The sequence below is a fragment of the Dermacentor albipictus genome, chromosome 9 (assembly GCF_038994185.2).
Source record: "Dermacentor albipictus isolate Rhodes 1998 colony chromosome 9, USDA_Dalb.pri_finalv2, whole genome shotgun sequence".
Taxonomy (NCBI): domain Eukaryota; kingdom Metazoa; phylum Arthropoda; class Arachnida; order Ixodida; family Ixodidae; genus Dermacentor; species Dermacentor albipictus.
The window spans coordinates 29,779,273-29,798,146 of record NC_091829.1 but is presented as its reverse complement, the minus strand read 5'-3'; the positions used below and the strand labels follow the sequence as shown (position 1 = coordinate 29,798,146).

Sequence of the window (18,874 nt, the reverse complement as noted above, 5' to 3'; positions counted from 1 at the left end):
TCCGCGAGTTTCTCTTGCGTCTGCATCGTTTAGAACTCGAGTCGGTCTGACCACTTTGGGCGGTTAAACGCATCTCGCACGTCCAGTCACCCTACGTGACCTGTTGGCTCGGGCCACTGGGTTGGTTGCGGCCTTGCCGTACAGGAGTGAGGCACTATTCGTGTGTCCGAATGTACAAGTTGCCGCTGCCTCCTGTCTGGCGTAGTTAGACAAGTGGGTACTGCGATTGCAATGCATACTGAATTGCGGCAGCACTTGGCATAGTAGATGGCAGCGGGACTGCCCCTACTTCGCGTCGGTTGAAAGGCCGGGAAATGTTTGTGGAAGCAATTAAAGCTGAGCTAGTCGGTATGAATTCATTGGGGCTAAATGGCCACGCACATGGGGAGGAAAGCACTGGAAGAGGCGCTTGACCTTTGCTTTGTCTCCGTGCAGGTGTTATCGTTGCGCTGTTTAGCCAACAATTCGATTGGGTGATTGGCGGGTGGGTATGCGTTCGCACAGACGTCCTTTTAAAGCTGTCTTTAAAACGAGGTATGCGCGCAATTTCGGTATTTCGGGTGTATATTGTATATTCGGGCCAACACCTCAGATACTGGATTCGTATTCGATACGACGCCTCTCCAAAGCTGCATATACCTAATAAAAGTGTTGTGGGGACGCGAAATATACCAAAATAAAATGGCAGTCTCCCCAGAAAATCTACGGGCGCGGTGGTCGGTTGTGCTGCGCAGTTCAGAACTCCAAGACCAACTTTGGGCCGTCCAGCTAGCCAAGGAAGCCGCACGGGAGCAGCAGCTCGCAGTGGCCATCTAGGCGGCCCCAGGCCCGGGCCTCCCAATCGCCGGATTCCAAATAAAGTTATCACATCACATTCTCTCTCTCTCTCTCTCGATACGAAAATTCGCTATTCGATTATTCGCTTCTTTCTCATAGCGGAGAGTCGAGGGACAGACAACCACGGGAGTGAGGGTCGTTCCGAATAATTTCGGCGTACGCTAACTTCCAAGGAGGCGCCCACGGGGACGATAGCTTCCGAACAACTTCAAGACGTACAATAAGACTACCTTCGATTTGTCAGCCTGGACTAGCCACACTTGGATGTTTTTAAAATGTGCGCTCTACCCCAATCTTTGCTCCAACGAACAAAACACTACGTGGATCTTGTGACGTGCTGTTCCCTTGTTTAATTTCTGCCAGTGTTTTCGCGCCCCCATATAAATGAAAAGCATCTGTTATACATTCACAAGCTCCCCAGCTTCCAGACGTCCAATTGCGAATGAAAATAATTCGGGCAGAACCCATCTCCCAATGAGTGCAGACTTCATTGTCTACACATTGACGTCAATGTGCAGACTGTAGATTAGCATTCAATCAATGTGCCGACGCACCCCGATGCTGGAGGTACGTTTATTAAGAATATGCAGTGGTCGTCTCGAGCTGTGCGTTGCTTCTGGAATTGAATGACGTTTGCGAAATGGCGTCGGTGGTACGGCAACAGTGTGACGTCATTGGCCTGACAACGGGACGACGTCGGCGCGACGAGAGTCGCATGACGTAGCTGCAATTATCAGATGCGCATCGTTTGCGTATGCAAAAAAAAAAAAAAAATCGCGGTTCCGCCCAGAAGGCGTAGAACCCATCGGCGTGGGATGCTAACTCCAGGTGCTGGGAATTTGTTGGATATACGCATTGACACACACACACACACACACACACACACACACACACACACACACACACACACACACACACACACACACACACACACACGCACGCACGCACGCACGCACGCACGCACACACACACGCACGCACACACCTTTGTGCAGGGTAGATAACTCATGCTCTAAATTAGAGTTGCTCAAGGGGTGGCAGTGGAAGGGCAGCGCAGTCGAGGAAGGCAGAAAACTAGCTGGCGCAATGAAATTGGAAAATTTGCAGGCATAGGACGGGGACTGTCAGCTGGAACAAGAGAGGGGCAATTGGCGATAGATGGCAGAAGCCTTCGTAGTGTAGTGGACATAGAAAATACTAATGATCATGATGATGATAATGATGCCAGGTAAAGGTGTCTGGTAAGAAGCACGTTACTGCGCTTCTTACCTAACGTGAAGACACCCAACATGTTCTTCACGTTAGGGGAAACAAAGCTACACTATATAAAACCTTAACTTGCATCGGTAGGCGGCTCACGTTGACGACGACGTTCGAAGGACCTGAAGTAGTCCTGAACGTTTTATTTTTGGACGTTTCCTCGCAGATTTTTTAAAAATTTACTGCAGTTTGATTTACTGCGGTTAGTGTAATGTCTTGGTTAAAATAGAGCACGAAAGCAGAATAGGACAACAGAAATAAATGGAAACGTGCCCTTGTATCTTGCTCACAATATATCTTGTTCCTCTTATCCCTCTTAAAGATAGCATGAGCACCTGTCCAGCTGTCTCTCGTGTCATGCTTTGCTTTCCTGCTCGATTTTCATCTACAGACATGTACCAACTCTTCCAGCAGTCCACTTTACAAACTGTTAATTCTATGTGTTTGCATAGTTCATTTCTGTAAGGAACACTTTACTGCAGGTCATATCGTGGTGGTTTCCTTTTTTTATTATATTTTTTTATCACTGGACAAACACAGCGTCGGAGGTGATACCCTTCCAGAAGACGTAAGAAGACTGCACCACGGTGGCACTGCAAAAAAGTTTGTTAAAAAAAAATAAAACATGGTTTAATATTAGTTCATGAGGTTAGTCTGTTGCGAAAGTTGGTTGGCAGCTTGACCAGAGGGAGCCAGAGATAGCAAACAAATACGCCCGGTGATATTTACGTGAACGCGCCGTCCTTGCTCCTGACAATCACACAGCTTCTCTGCTTGGATACCTGTGACGCCGTGCTTACTACTCTATACTGACTATTGACTGCGTCATTTAGTATGCGCCATTGGGTCTATTGAAGACAACGTTTTTCAAATATGAAGTTGTTACAAAAATAAAGACCAAGTCCATCACCGTGCTTTCAACATCGTCTGTATCTTCACGTTAGTAAGGCCGTTGGGCCGTCTGGCAAATAAATGCGCTGTGAAAAAATTACTTTGTGAAAAACAACAACAACAAGGAGTGCAACAATTTTAGCGACACACATACTGGCATTTTGTTTCTACATGTATACAGATTCAAAGCTATTTTTGTTGTTTACTTTTTCTGCCATTTCCCAGATAACTTTTTGTACAGTGCACTTCCTTATGGGAGTCACTTTTACTCTCTTAATGACTGGAGCTTTCAGGGAGTACGAATCACGAATACTTGAACACGTGAACACAAGTCAAATACTAGGATTCGGTTGTAAAATATCACACAAGTACAGATGTGTACAACGTGCGAGAAGTGACAAGACACCAGACGCTACAAGACACATTCAAAGATCTACCCCATCTTTATGCAGTTCAGCCATGTTCTGGGTGGCATTACGGACCCGTAGAGCAGACGTGTCTTGTTCACAAACTGATTAACTCGTGCATATGAGATCTGTCTAAACTTACATGGTTGATATTACCTGAGCAAAGTAAGCAAAAGAACAAAATTAATTTCTCTCAGTATTTATAACAAATCTTACTTTACGCCGTAGACACTAATTTCGTTAACAGAAATTAGTTTACTAAATCCCAGTATCTTATGTAGACACCTCCGAGAAAACTTTGAGCACGTTCGGCCACGGGAACGACGCTGCAGCTGGCATTGAACACGACCGTACCGCAGGCGTAATTCTCTGCCTTTTTTATCATGCAACATTTCTCTCTCTCTCTCTGTGCCATGAAGCAGGAGAAATGCCTAAGTTATGCTGGCTTGAATGCTAGAGATGCACCCCATAACATCGGAAAGGACTATGCAGTAGGGGGCGAAAATTTTTGTTTGTGAAGGGCGTGGCATGGCTTAAGAAGTCACTACGTGTACTTAAGGAACACGGAAACACTTTTGGAAAACCTGACCGAGCAAGACTTCCGACCAACGACCCATGATTTCAATTAAAAAGTGAGCAGCCATTATCGGGTTGCTCTCACCTGAAGTACACCTGTCCAGTGTAACCTGCTGGAGCAGTCCAGGTCACCACGACCTGCGTCTTCTCGTCCCTGCTGTTGTGAGTGATGGCATTCTGCAAGAAACAGAAGAAAAAAAATTACGGTGAGCCACTGCAACAAGAACGTGTAATGCAAGTTAATAGAGCTAGTGCAGATGGGCCTACAAAGACTGCGACAACAATGACAGCACCACGATGGCGAGCTAATTACGTAGTTCGAAATGCTGACATTCTCCATACTTCTAGCGCATGCCGAGATTTATCCGTGTTTTACGACGCCTCCAAAATCCGTATCCACGACCGACGTGTTTCGGCGCGGCCTTCGAGATGATTGGCACGCGCAAACCCGATCTCCGAGGCCTGGATCGACTAAACCCAGCGTATGTGGATATGACGGCAGGAGCGGCCCTTGCAATCGCGTCGAGGCTTTCCCTCTGTTTATTTTCCCCTTCACTAGTCCCTCCATTGCAACAGGGCGTCGACATCATGGCACAACTGACCGTTCCGAGAACCCGCATAAGTAATCGGTAGTTTAATTAGTCAAACGATTACACGGTCAGACATTGTGGACACAATGACGTCATGCACCATATTACCAAGCGTACATTGCTCTGCCTTTCTTTTTTTTTTGACGATGAGCATTCCTTCACCGGATTATTACCATTCTCAATTTGTAGCTCGGTGGGATACGCGCTTGCCGCGCCATCACTTCGTCCCATGTCTCTGATTACGTGGCTTCTAGACATTCTAGTATCCCAAAATGGCTGCCCACGATGACGTCAGTATACGCAACTTATAATTTACTCAAAATACGCACTGTGTTCTTGCAAAAGACGCCCGACAGTGTTCTCTTCCGGACAACACATACACTAGCTCTAACCTCTGGATGAGGATTATAAGCTTTATTCGCACAGACGTAGCCTTAGTTGCTTGAAGGGTGGAATCGATAAAGGTGGTAACAGGGGGTGCTTACCGCGCTCCCTCCTGGGCAGTCTAGAGTCTTGGTCTGGGCGTCCGGGGTGAACGTTCCCTGTAGCAGTTGGCTGGTGTGTACGTCGCGGGCCGTCAGGATGACGCCCTTGAACGGAGTGCTGCCGTACACTTGCACTGAGCAGAGAGAGAGAGAGGGGGTGGGGTGGATAAGGTTTCTTTTTATTTGTTCCCGACGATAATCCGCGCGCAGGTTATTGGAATAGACCGGTAAAGTGTGATGCGAGAATATTGACCCCTTCGTTCATTGTCCACGTGGGCGTTTGCAAACGGAAACAGTTGTAAACTTTATGGTCTCGTTTTCTGAAAATTTTCGATTTTTGCTAATATTTATTGAAAAATTGGCGATCTAAATGAAACATGGGAAACCAGCAGTGACTGGATTTTACGCTTTTCTTTTAAATTGCGACAAACCTCGTCAAATTCGGTGCAGTGGTTGCCGAGAAAAACGAATTCTCCTTTTACATGCGTTTAGGTACGAGCCCCCGAGCTAAAGCTTTCTCTTAAAAAACGAGCCCTTGCTCCTTAACGCAAGCTGCACCCCACCACGTGACCTCCAACTCTCGGCGCGTGACCAGCGCATGCGCCGTGCATACCGGGACATCACGGCGGCGGCGTGAACGTGCTCCGAGCGTCCACACCGATGTCGCAAAAGAATATTCTAAAGCGTTACTAGACAAAGCGTCACAAGATGTCACTATACCAGCGTCGTTGATGCCGCAGACGCCTCCGGTGAGCTCAGTATTTCGAGAACGGTAGTATAGTACCCGCAGCAGTGGCCCAGTGACAACTGCGCGTTCCGCGGGCGAACAGCAGGTCGCGGGTTCGATTCACTAATTTAGCGCCCACCGAAGAACCCCAGGTGGTCGCGATCAATCCGGAGTTACCCACTGCTGCGCGCTTCACATTCAGATCCTGTTTATTTTTTTTTTGCACGTAAGACCCCAGAATTTAATTGTAATCTTGAAGGATAGTACGTTTACGAACAAGCTAACGCTTAACTTTTTTATGTTACGTATATTACGACCGTATATGGGCAGGACATGTAATGAGGAGGGAAGAGAACCGATGGTAATTAAGGGTTACGGACTGGATTCCAAGAGAAGTGAAGCGTAACAGCTGGCGGCAGAAAGTTAAGCGGGCGGATGACATTAAGAAGTTTGCAGGGACAACATGGTCACAATTAGCACATGACCGGGGTAGTTGGAGAAATATGGTAGAGGCCTTTGTCCTGCAGTGGACGCAGCCGCGCTGATGATCATATCACGACCGCGCATACCGGTGACGCGTCCTCCCTGGTTGATGCTCGTGGGTGTGGCCTGGATGGCGTAAGGGGACTGCGTGGCTTGGGGCTCGGCTCCGCCGTGTTTGGGCAGCTCGCTGTTGCACACTCCGACGGGTGCGCCCGAGGGGTAGGCCCACAGGGCGGCGGGCAGCAGGCAGGCGACCGCCACGAGGCAGGACACGGCAACGGACGGGGACCGCATCGCCAAGCGCCTCTCTTGGTGGTTAGTTCAGAGAGAACTCTGCGGGAAGATAGACATGTGACGTGTGCGGAAAAGTCGAAAGATCAATTGAAAAAAAAAAAAGGTCAGTCGACATACGTGTGAAGATAACTCATTGTTCAATCGATGGATACGTACGGATCAGTCTATCAGCGGCGGTCGATAATGGCCTCAAGGACAACCTCGAAGGCCTTCGTAATGGCATGCTCGAGACGCCGCTTAATACATCCGCTACAACGTTACAGGTACCCACTTAACCTAACCGAAGCTTTAGCCAGCCAACAAATTAGATTATCAATCATTCGGTCAGTCAGTAAATAAATACGAATAAATGAATAAATAAAAGAACTAATCAATTAATTAATCATTCAATCAAACATGGTTGATTGTGAGAACGACCAGGACAATCATGTGGCCTTCATAGTGGCATATTCGAGGTACCACTTAAAACAACAGCTGCAACGTTATTGGCAGACCTAACCGCATAAAACATACGGCCAAACCATCCATTTCAATAATCAATCAGTAAATAAATTTGCTCAGTCTATGAGTATGGACTGACCAATCAATTAACCATAGTGCTTTATTAAAGCGGTCAGGACAACTCCGAGCGATTTCATACCGCCATACTCGAGACATGCCTGAAAATAACAAACACAACTTTCTCGGACGACCTTCCATAACCTATAGTCTGACCAACTAATGAAGCCGTCCAAGTGTTCTCCAATGCACTTGGTGCGCACTCCTAGGCTTGAAAATGCATATACCGCTTAACGCCACATGCATGAGCTGAGAAGCGTCTGTACGAGCACTAGAAGCTCGAAATTGCGTCTAAATGTCTGAGCGTTGCTGGTATATACGCACACCGCTTCATTGGTGTCGCTTTGAACCAAATACCATCAACGCGATCATGCCATGGCCCCGATGCAACTGCTCTTCGTACGTATCTTACTTCTGTTGAACGACACCAGCACTGAATGTAGCGGGCAACTCTTATCGCTGTTTTATTATTGGTGCACTCCGTTAAGGGAGCTAACGCCGAGTACTCAGAAATGCTGCTAACCATGAAACAGCTCGTTAAACTTCCATACGACCACATTCATCGCGTGTACCGACTTAATTTACTATTAACCCCGACATCCCTAATTACCATTCCGACCTTCTTAACGATCGTTTCTTCTTGTTCTTGATTCTGTGGTGCATATCGCATCTCAATACGAACGCTTCCTAATGATACAAGTGCCCTACATCACGCCGGAACGGCACGAGGACGCCCGGCTTGAGATACGCATATGTTATTATCCGCTCGGTTCATTAGGCGCACGTCTGGTTCGATAAGAGACCATTCGGTGGCGTCAAAGCTTTCACAAAATCTCTAGCGCTGTCGCGCGAAACCAACCACTAACTCCCAGACGCGCAGTCCCCACACCTGTGATGGAAATTCCTTTCGGCTGAAAGAACGGAACCGGATGAATCGAGACCCGTCGTTTATTTCGAGGATCGTCTCAAGGCGAGAGTGTTCTATAGCGATCTTTCGGATGACTGATAGCAGACGACGGGAACGACCGACCGAAGCAGACGTGATACTATACAGCTCGTCTGGAACATTGGGGTCATGGCGACGTCGCCTGCTTCTAAGCTACGCCGGGTTCGTGACCCCATCGCCTCATCGCGGCGTCCCAAGCAGACGCAACGCAGCGAAGCAACGGGTGATATAGACGAAGGAACACGTTGCATATTTGCTCCGGGGCAGATGGCTGCATCTCCGAACGGACTCGTCGGGAGGTGGGGGGGGGGGGGGGGTAATCAGCGATGCATCGGTGCCATCTCTCCACGTGTTCCGTGCTTCTGTCCCCGCCGTTACAGCGTAGACTTCTCGATAGAAGGCGGGCCAAGACGGTCGCTGGAGAAAGTGCCGTTAAGAGTCGACACCGCACCAAACGTCTGTCGCTGCGCAAAGGAAACTTGCCAGAGCGTCTTAAACGGACCAGACGGCATCATAGTTGGGCTCTCTACAAATTCAGTTGATAGCGCACGTTCTGTCGTCTTTCATCTCTCTGTCAATCCAGCACTCTGACTTCAATTGATGAGAAGAGCCAACATAGAGGACATGCGCTGTCGGTGTTTTTTCCCATTACCATTTGTTTGTGGGATTCCGTTCTCAAAATTCTGAAGAATAACTTTGTAAAGATTGAAAGACCTTGTAAAGATTGATTGAAAGGTATGAGCAACTTTGGCTACAGAAGAGCGGTTGCGTATGCGTGGTTCGGAATGATGTTTCTCGCGAGAACACGGTCGACGCAGGACGCGGGACAGCGGCGCCGGATGCGGGACGCCGACGCTGGATTTTATGCGACACGGGCTCCTTAACGCTATCGCGTTTAAAAGTATTACCAGCCGGATGTTACTCTATTTGCTCCACCGAATCATCTGGAAAAGCGCGTACCTGGTGACGTGAACTAACGGCGCAATTTATACGGTCGCTTTAGAGCGCTCCGGAGCGTGGGGCACTCGAAATCGACCGCTTCAAACGTGTTCGCCCGGTTCATTTCAGCTCGGAGCACTCGGAGTCACTCTCACACCTTCCAGCTGGGAGCGCAACCGAGGTCTGGCAAAACAACAACAACAACAACAACAACAACAACAACAACAACAACAACAACAACAACAACAACAACAACAACAACAACAACAACAACAACAAAAACAGCAACAACAACAAAATCTTGATCATGTGGCTACTCCAACTGCCCCGAGAGCAGCCGAACGATTCGGGTGCATACGTTCTCCGGCTCCAATGTCCAGAGGCCCATGCATCGGTGAAAAAAAAAAATTACCGTGTCGTAGCACGTTACGAAGCGGTCGAACGCAACATATGATTGCACGTCGTTCCTGCGCTACGCCCGGCAATTTGGCGACGCGATGTAGTACGTACGTGACAACCATTCATCGCCCCCTTGTGCGGTGCGCAAGAGTGAAGGCCAAGAGTCGGGCCTCGCGCGACAGCAGGGACCTGCCGCGCTGAGCCCAAACCATTAACCTCTATCCGCGGGCCTGGCCCGCCATTACAGTGCTTGTTCGATGCAGTCGCGCGAGCGCCAGTCGGTGCGTTCGAATGCAGATATATACAAAGTGCGTCGCGGAAGGAGAGTCGATTAGGGGGGGGGGACAACAAAAACGAGAGAAGCTCGGCAGGTGGGCGTGGTGTTGCGTCACGTGTTGTGGAATCGCGTTGCGCCAGTCGGCAGAGGACGGTGACCTGGCACGAATCTGCGGCGAATGAATTCCCCTTCCCTGAGCAGGAAACAAGTCTGCGCGCGCGCTAGATTTGCTAATTAATGATCCGTTCCCTCATTGATTGGTATTTGTACTTTTTACCCGTGAAGAACTACAGCTGTACATCATAGGCGGGATGTGAAGTGTTATTTTTTCCAGAATATCTCTCCCTTCAAGGCCCTAGTTCGATCAATGATTGATAAACTAATGGAGTCATTGATTGACTTAGTGAGTCAATGAGTTTATGACTGACAAGCACGAGCATTGGTGGATTGATCGATCGATTCATTGACTTATCTATTGTTGGCTGACTGACTGACTAGAGTAGCTACGTAAAACGGGTGACAGATGGATTTATTAACTGATTTACATACCTGTAGGCCACCATTATACGCCGTAGCCTTCCCAGAAAGCAAAAAGAAGAAAGAAACAAGTAGTTCACCGATTTACATGCCCAATAATTTTTTTTTTCATAAATAATCAAACAACTTACAGACTTCATCTTTGTCTAAGGTGTTTGTTAGCTCTATTGCGAAAAAGTTTACTAAAATGATAGCGCGCGAACCCAATTGCATTACGCTAATAACGCCGTTTCATGGGCACACGCTGGCACTCGTATGTGTCAGGTGACAAGAACTGTATATAAGAAAACGGCCCATTCCGAGCTTTCACAAATTTTACCGTTTGCGTTTTCAGCCAATCAGAGAGGACGTGGGTCCCAGGTGATCCAATGGGGTACGACGAAAAGATGGCGAATACGACAATAAATGGTTTGCATTGACGACATCCTGACCGCTACTTTAGGGTACCATCATTTCGAGGAGCTGCGTAAACAAGACAAGTGACAGCACGAAAGGCGCATCATAGCGCCAGCAACAAATTGATAACAGTGATTGTTCGCCGAAAATACGGTCACCATAAAAGCAACTAAACAATCCACGCATTATGATATGCTGCAGTGACGTTATCATGACCGCCATCTTTGGGTGCCAGCACGGCTAGAAGCCGCTTTCATGACGTCAGGTTCAAATCATTCATGCGGCGGGATTCTATAGCACTCGGAAAAGCAATCCGTGAAGGAGTGACTCGGTTGATCCGCGAAAATATAAACTATTTCATTCAATTATGATTTTTTAAACTTGTTTGTCACAAAAGTTAACGAAAGTGTAAAGTGAGACAAGCTGATACGTCGTTACTTGACGGCCTGACCAAAACGTTGGTCAAGTTGTTTTGGCGCTCTCAGTACGAAACCAACAGCGTAGTTAACAAACGCCCTCAATAGATCATGAAGCACAAAACTGATTAACGCTATTCTGGAATACGTTATACACCACCACGGTAGTGAAAAAGACTTGTCACGAAAGCAAACGGATATGAGAAACATTCTTTACAATTCAGAATGAACGACCACATGAAACCAAGAAACAGCAAACAAGCGTACGATATGTTACCTGCATCTCTGATTAAAATTCAGAAATATTTGAGGAAAAACGAAACGGAAAAGAAAGAACTTGCCGCCGAATGCAAGCTGATTAACTGGCTGTCGCAACACAACTTTGCCAACCGGACCAATATCGGAGAACGAGCAAATCTACGCACGGCTTTCTTCGCTTCCGTGGCCGACCCTTGCTTCACCACACCGAAAGCGAAAGCTCACTGAGAATTCAAGGGTCCGAAGAGCAGTGGAGATTTTATACACCGGACGTGTTATTTCAACAAATCTCGCGAATTAAAAAAAAAAATGTCAGGTTCTGACACGGGCACGGCAAAGACACACCAGAAAACAACACGACACTTTTCGCCGTGTCCGTGTCAGTGCGCTGCTTCACCAGCAAGGTATGATGATTAATCACCAACTAGCCCAACTTTCCACATTACTGAACGTCATAAGGTCAGCCGCTCGTGTTCCAAAAAAGAAAAGGAAAGAACAGAAAACGTTGCGTGGCGAGCATCTGTTACATGTGCCTCTTATGACACGAGGTCCCTACGTATATGCGTTCGACAGTGATCCTTTCGTGTACAGCAGTGTTCTCGGACAAACCGCGTCTGTCCTTTTCCTTCACGCGCGTCATACTCACGTCGCACGATGCAGGCGCGCACAACGTGCCCACGGTTATTAACACTGGGAGGCATTATACGCCATGCGTCGGTATCCGACGAACTTCCCTGTCAAAAAGTCGGCGTGTTTTCGGAACTGCACTTCGCAGCTGGAGCGTGTTTCCCTCACCGTCGTTGTTGGTTCAACGCCTCTGACGCGCTATTGCTGGGTTGAAATAAAGGTCGCGGATGAGATTCCTCGATTGCCGTTAGACCGCGACCGAAAGGCCACCGAACAAAAACGCCAAACCACCTTAGCTGGGTAAGGTACACTTTGAAGGTCCGGTTCGCGTAGTGTTTTAGCTGGAGAAGTTTGCTTATCAGAGGGGAAAGTAGGAGTGATACAACATATTCTATTGTTCGATCCAGAGCGCTCCCGCAACGCTTAGTGGGCCGTGTAAGACATCGTTTGAGCTTCGCTGCGAGCGTGCGTATAGCCGCAAATGGCAGTAACGGAGCCCGAACAACAGCCCGTGATCGGTTGTTATCTTAATACAGCTTCGAAACTGTCCTGCACGACTTCATAACAGCAGTGAACGTAGCTACGATTCAAATACGTCAATAATTTCACAACACCATTAAAGTAGCTCAAGGAAACTGCAGAAGCGAAAAGAAAGCGATGAGACAATGAGGAAGGCACACTGTTGCATTACCTGGTGTATGACGTAACGAAATCTAACGAAATGTAGTAATAATGAAACGAGAGTAAAAAGAAGAAGCCTGTAACGACCTTGTGGTTAACAGCATTATTTTAAAAAATCTGCCCTGTCGCCCTGTTTACTTCCCTCGTCTTCTGCATAGGTGCAAAACGTTTTTATTCATTTACCTTTTTTTTTTTGAAGCGGAAGGGCTCCGCAATCATAGCGCTGCTGACTGTTATCAGCGTGCTTGCTCTCTGAACCTAGCGCGCTAGAATGAAACTTAAAATGTAAAAAGTAACTGAAAATTAAACGTTAGGGTTTCAGCGCGTTAAAACCAGCCGATTATGAAATCTGATTATCTGATTTTGACCAGCAGGGGACCTTTAACGTTATCTCCAATGGAAACGAGCGTTCTCGCATTCCGCGCCCATTGGAATGCCGCCACAGCAGACGGGATCGACCCCTCGACTGCATGGTTAGGCTGATCAGCCTGGAGTTTTAACGCGACAGCATTAAGCAGCTCGTGTCGCAGAAAAGCCGGTGCCGTCGGCGTCGTTGGCCGTGAGCGAAAAATGGTGGAAGGCAATTCATAAATAAAACCAACTTGAAAGATGGGCTGGCTGGGAATCGAACCAGGGTCTCCGGAATGTGAGACGGAGACGCTACCATTCAGCCAGGAGTTCGATGGTTCAAAGCGGGACAAAAACGCCCCTAATGCGGTGTTGCCTTAGAAACGTGCCGTAGGAAGTTATACTGCGGTGTATACGGTAATTATGAGCATGTAAATTACAGAAGTCGCAGTTAAACGAGTAGCGAAATACGTTTCCGCTACATTTCTTCTGCGCTTTTACGTCACGCTATGCCGACGCGTTACTCTTCCAGAATGACGAATAGGTTAGCCTCGACGAGACGCCATGTTTGGAAAGCCGTAGAGGCCACAAAAATTAAATACATGCGACACATTCCTGAATACCCGCGACAGCTCTCCGTTACTTCACAACGCCTTGCACTGCCTGATCGGTGCTGTTGTGTCACGCATCGATAAATAGGATGAACGACACTGCATGCTACAGGGTTACGTAACGACAAATCCTGGAAACTTTCATGGTGCTTACGAGCGTTTTCTTCTGCTACATACAAAATTTGGTGCTGCATGCAGGGTCTCTGGGTCAAAAAGTCAACATCAAAGCAACGTTTAACTAACGGTACGCTGTATACCTATATTAATGTTAACATTGCCAGAAGGTAAACGTAACTTGTAAAGCACAAGCAATAATACTGAAGAATGGTGTGCTACTCTGGTGAATTCGCTACATTCCATAAACTATCACATCCGTTTTAAACACAACGCATTCTTTTTTCAGCCATGCGTCTGCTAGGGTCTTTCCCTCCCCTTTCCTACTGGCTCACGAAGTATAAGACGTAAGCGAATCTTTCTACGTAGGCAGACCTATCTCTCGTTTAAATAAAGATCCCTATATCTCTCTACGCTTCCATTTAAAAGCGCACGAAAAATCCGAAAGTGTGCACATTTACCAAATGTTACGCACTTAGAGTGGCGATCCGCGGACGTCGGAACAGCTGATGCCACTAAAGCGCAAAGGCACACTGAGACCTACATAGGACTGTCCTGTCTGGGACTCCATGCGTCCTTCAATCATGCTCCAATATCGTCAACACCTAGAAACTATAGCCCACGGCTGTCCAACTTTAGAAGAGTTTCTAAACTTTTCGGCGTAATTTGTACCGCATTCGGCGTAATTGTACCGCGTATTCATGTGTACACGCAACACTAAAGCGTTTGTGGCCGTGCATGTGCTCGCGGTTCAACGACTGGGCAACGGAGTTGCGGCTCGAGGGCCACGGCGCTTTATAGCCGTTTGCGAATAACAAAGCCTTTTCTAACCAATGAGTTCCGCATACCCAGGCAACGCTTGTTGCAGCTGCTCCTGCACGGGTTTAACGGGCCTCTGACGATTTAGTCGGCCATGCCGTAGCCGCGAAGAGATTCGTAGCACGTTGTTGCCTTTGCCGCGGCGCTTCTATGTCTCATGCAAACGCTTCGGCAAGCCTTCTCGCGGTAACCTTTAAAAGAACGCCAAAGAGAAAAAATAGGTGTCTTGAGCTGTGTTAGTAAGTTACGCTTCCACAACACTATGAAAAAATAAAACTACTTACACATTGACAGAAGAATTTATGAGCAAGAAAAAAGAAGCAGAAAAAAAGACAGGTGGCGACGCCACCGTGAGGTTCCCGTACTAACCAGCCATGACGTCACTGATTTTAACGGCGTCTCCTCGGGCACATTATTTTCTTTTATCTGCGAAGAAGAGCTGTTCTGCATTCTAAAGGAGCCGAACACTCAACGTAGGAATGTTCGAGAACACTGACTGCGCCAGGAGGCCTCAAGTACAATAAAACGCTTTGAAATTCGTGAGGTCACGCTGGTCACGTGCCGACGCCCGGGTTTCGACGAGAAGTTACTAAAAATGAAAGTGTAGCCATAGTTCTATCTTCCGGTAAACAGCGTCTTACCCAGAAACTAACAAAAATTGTGTGTTGAGGGCATAATTTATTAGTCGAGACTGACTTAGTTTTCCTCCCGAGATTCCATTTAACACGCTTCCAGAATTAAAGTAATGAGTATATGTGTGTATCTTAGCTATTACGAGTTGTTGCATTCCTAATGCAACCTTTCTTTTTCTTTCCTTTTCATATGGTCAGTTCACAAAGTGACAAATTCGTTTGAAGTCGCAACGGACGTAACTTACCAAATCCATCCATAACTCACATGCTGGAGATGCTTGCAGCTACCGCAGACACTTAGCGCCAGATTCTTGCGCAGTAATTTTTGTACGCAAATTATTTCCTCGTCCGCACCTAGTAGTTAGACGAGAAGAGCAACCGAAGTTACGTCTCAGAAGGAGGAGGAGGGAAACAGAAAAACAGAAGGCAGGGAGGTTAACCAGATTACTTCTCAGAAGTGTTAAAGTGTTAAAGGAAGTCAGGCACGGTAAAGATATTGCCGTTCGCGGCTGTCATAGAAGGCAATACGTATACTCCTCGATCGCCTACGTTATGCGACCATGTTAAGTGCCGCGCGTTCATTGGTCGTGTTCGCTGAGTTAAATTGTGGTGCGATGCGACAGACGATGAACATGGTTAACGCCATTACGGGCGACTGGCGACAGGAGGATCGAATGATGGCCGTGGCGGTGGTAATCGCGAGATCAGCATCCATAACTTTTAAACTTGCGTGCCACCAAACTCGATGAAAGGAGCCACGGATGGATGGATGGATGGATGGATGTTATGAGCCTCCCCTTTGGAATGGGGCGGTGGCTTGCGCCACCAAGCTTGCGCCACCAAGCCACATTGAACGGTATTAGCGCTGCCTAGCGGTGTCGTAAGAAACTAGATCGAATAAATTGCCTCTCAATTGGCGCACCCGGTGTCCATCGAAACGAGACCGCAGCGAGCTGGAAACCGAACTCGCGACCTCGTTGTTCAATCGCAGACGCCTTCAGAATACCCGACTGCGTCATGCCCCTTATTAGAGCACGTCATTAGTAGTCAGGATGCCACTTACGACAGTCTTAGTGCCCTTTATGATCTCCGGTGCAGGCAGCAGTCGAGCGAGACGATCAAGAAACACTCAACATGCGGACACCGCGATAACGGAACAAGCAGAAACCCGGCCTTATAGTTTGACAGCTCGGCAGCGATACCTCAAGCCACAAACGAGCGTTTGCGCATTCCGCCTGTCCATCGGAACGAGGCCGCGATTGTGGGCCGGGAGTCGAACCGCAGACCTCGCTCCTCAGCAGTGCAGGTTCTTTTTTTTCAGAATGCGCAATGGTTATAGCGAGCGACAGCACACGTACAGTCAGCCACAAAAGTTTACGGGACGCCGAATCTGCCAAGAAGCTAAATTCTCGCGAAGCGTCGTAACACAGCCTCGAATTAAATGTTCCAGCATGTAGTAGCCTTCGCCACCTACGCAGTGATTCATTAAAGACGAAGTGTCACCCGCCGTGGTTGCTCAGTGGCTATGGTGTTAGGCTGCTGAGCACGAGGTCGCGGGATCGAATCCCGGCCACGGCGGCCGCATTTCGATGGGGGGGCGAAATGCGAAAACACCCGTGTACTTAGATTTAGGTGCACGTTAAAGAACCCCAGGTGGTCGAAATTTCCGGAGTCCTCAACTACGGCGTGCCTCATAATCAGAAAGTGGTTTTGGCACGTAAAACCCCATAATTTAATTAAATACGAAGTGTCATGCCTCAACAGTGCAGGAATTGACATTTGAAGGGGGAACCGCATCCCGTAAGCCTTTGCTGTCGACTGTACACGTATCGTCGGTCTAGTATGCAGGCAGACACGCTTCCGACAGGTTCGTACCCTTTCGGATCTCCACCGGAGCAGCAGCAGCAGCAGCAAGCAGCAGCCAGAGAACCCGGTCGAGCACGCAGCAAAGGAGGGCACACCGCCGGTGGCTTCGAAAAGGGTGCGCGCAATCGATCTCGGCGGGTGTCGTACACGCAGTAGACGGGGCCGACCTCGTTCGACGCCCGCGGACTTCCGTAGTAGTCCCGTGTGACTGTGCCCCGGCGCAGCAAGAGTGGATCTCGGGCCTCACCCGCTGACTAGTTTTGTGACGAAACGCCGCCGTCCGGCCTTTTACTTTCGCGGGGCAGGTAGCGAGAGTGTGTGCACGTTGGGAGGGGGAGGGAGGGTTGAAGCGATTCGGTGGGGGAGGGTGGCACCACGCTTGGTCTGGCCTTTCGCTTTCGTCGAGGCAGCGAGGGCGAGAGAGAGAAAGAGATAGATTTGCGGTAAGGACGAGAGTGAGCTTGTTCTCCGCTTCTTTGATATTGGAGAGGAAGTCACATAGAAACAGAGAGAGAGGTCTCCAATGAAAAGACAGTGGAGAGAGGAACGGCCTGAGGCACTGAGGCCCTGTTGCTCGGCGTAGAGAGAAGCGAGGCTGACAAGAAATAATAATAATAAAAATAAAAGGGAAAGTGAATGGCTAGTGGTGACGATGACGGTATGTATAGAGAAAGAGCGAGGGAGAAAGCTGTGTACACGCGCTATTTGCATATCCTGCAAAACTGGCGCCAGAGTGAGGAAAGAGACGAGAGAGGGAATAATTCCGCGCGATGGAGAGTACGCGCAGAAATGGTTAACTCTCTCGCCCGTACTTGCGTCACGGCCACCTCCTTCATGAACTCCACTGCAGTGGCCGAGGCTGGTGTTTTTTTTTTTTTGTCTTCTTTGGCTATGATTACGTAAGTTCCCAATATGTGGAGAATTTCATTCTGAAGTTCTACGTGCCACAATATGCGGATAAGAAAGGGACAGGGGCAGGATGCGAAGCAAATGGAGATGCGAGTGAACAGATGGCGGTGAAGCAGCTCCGACTCCCGAAGGAGTTCGACCGTCAGCTTGACGTCGAATTCAACTAGCCTGGTAACTTACTTTTGCCGAGAAATAGAGAGAATAATATGCATACACCAGTGAGGCAAAAGTGTAGAAACCACAGCTTCGCAAAAAGAAAAGAGCGAAATACCTTCGTAATTCGCACGCACAGAGTGAAATTTACGAGTGCACAGAAAAGTTCACAATGCCAAGTTTGGATTGGACTGCAGTGCTCAATCTGGAGTTACGTTCGTAAGGCCGAAAAAAAAGAAATCGGTTTTTTTATAGCGGCACGTCCGGTGCGTATACTTTTGCTCGCGGGTGTACATATTCGCGGTAAGGAACAAGAACCCCAACGGCGGACAACTGCTGGCTGGTTATTCAAAATTATAGGAACAGTAGGCATAGGCTAAACCACTGGGGAAAGAGGAATTACAAGTAATTCTTCTTAGGATAGTCATTCGATAGCGCAGGACGTGGCTTACAAAATTGACAAAGAGGGTATGGACGATGAGCAAAACGTGAACAAGGTGAACGCAGGAGCCAACGTTTCTGCAAGTGGACTTGTCTTCTTCAAGGCGACGTACGCTTTCAAGGCGACGTACGACGTACGGGAAAGCGTACGTCGCCTTGAAGAAGACGAGTCCACTCGTCGAAACGTTGGCTCCTGCATTCCCCACGTTCACGTTTTGCTCATCGTCTTGAATTTCCATCTCCAGCATTCCCCGTGTTTTCCCTGGATAAAGGGTATAGATGACACAAGAAAGCCTGTGTCCCGTAGTCTTTGCTGTTTGTCTGTCTTTTTGGAAAGTACTTGTCTTTTTTCTCAGAGAGAAAGGAAGAAGGTGAAATGGAGAATAACGCGCCTTCAA

At 48.1% G+C, this 18,874-nt stretch overlaps 1 protein-coding gene across 2 annotated transcripts; it reads right to left on the bottom strand.

Moving 5' to 3' along the window:
• Positions 1-2,584: 2,584 nt before the first annotated feature.
• Positions 2,585-17,249, bottom strand: LOC135917956 (defense protein l(2)34Fc-like). 2 transcript variants are annotated; one of them, XM_065451598.1, is made up of 5 exons: positions 16,983-17,249; positions 6,342-6,588; positions 5,046-5,179; positions 4,056-4,147; positions 2,585-2,689 (listed from the first exon to the last, which is right to left on the bottom strand). In XM_065451598.1, the coding sequence occupies exons 2-5, from the start codon at positions 6,547-6,549 to the stop codon at positions 2,620-2,622; spliced, it is 504 nt and encodes a 167-aa protein (XP_065307670.1). In that variant the 5' UTR covers positions 6,550-6,588; positions 16,983-17,249; the 3' UTR covers positions 2,585-2,619. The 2 variants fall into 2 exon arrangements, with proteins under 2 accessions (XP_065307670.1, XP_065307672.1); XM_065451600.1 differs by lacking the exon at positions 16,983-17,249 and adding an exon at positions 15,353-15,477.
• Positions 17,250-18,874: the final 1,625 nt, after the last annotated feature.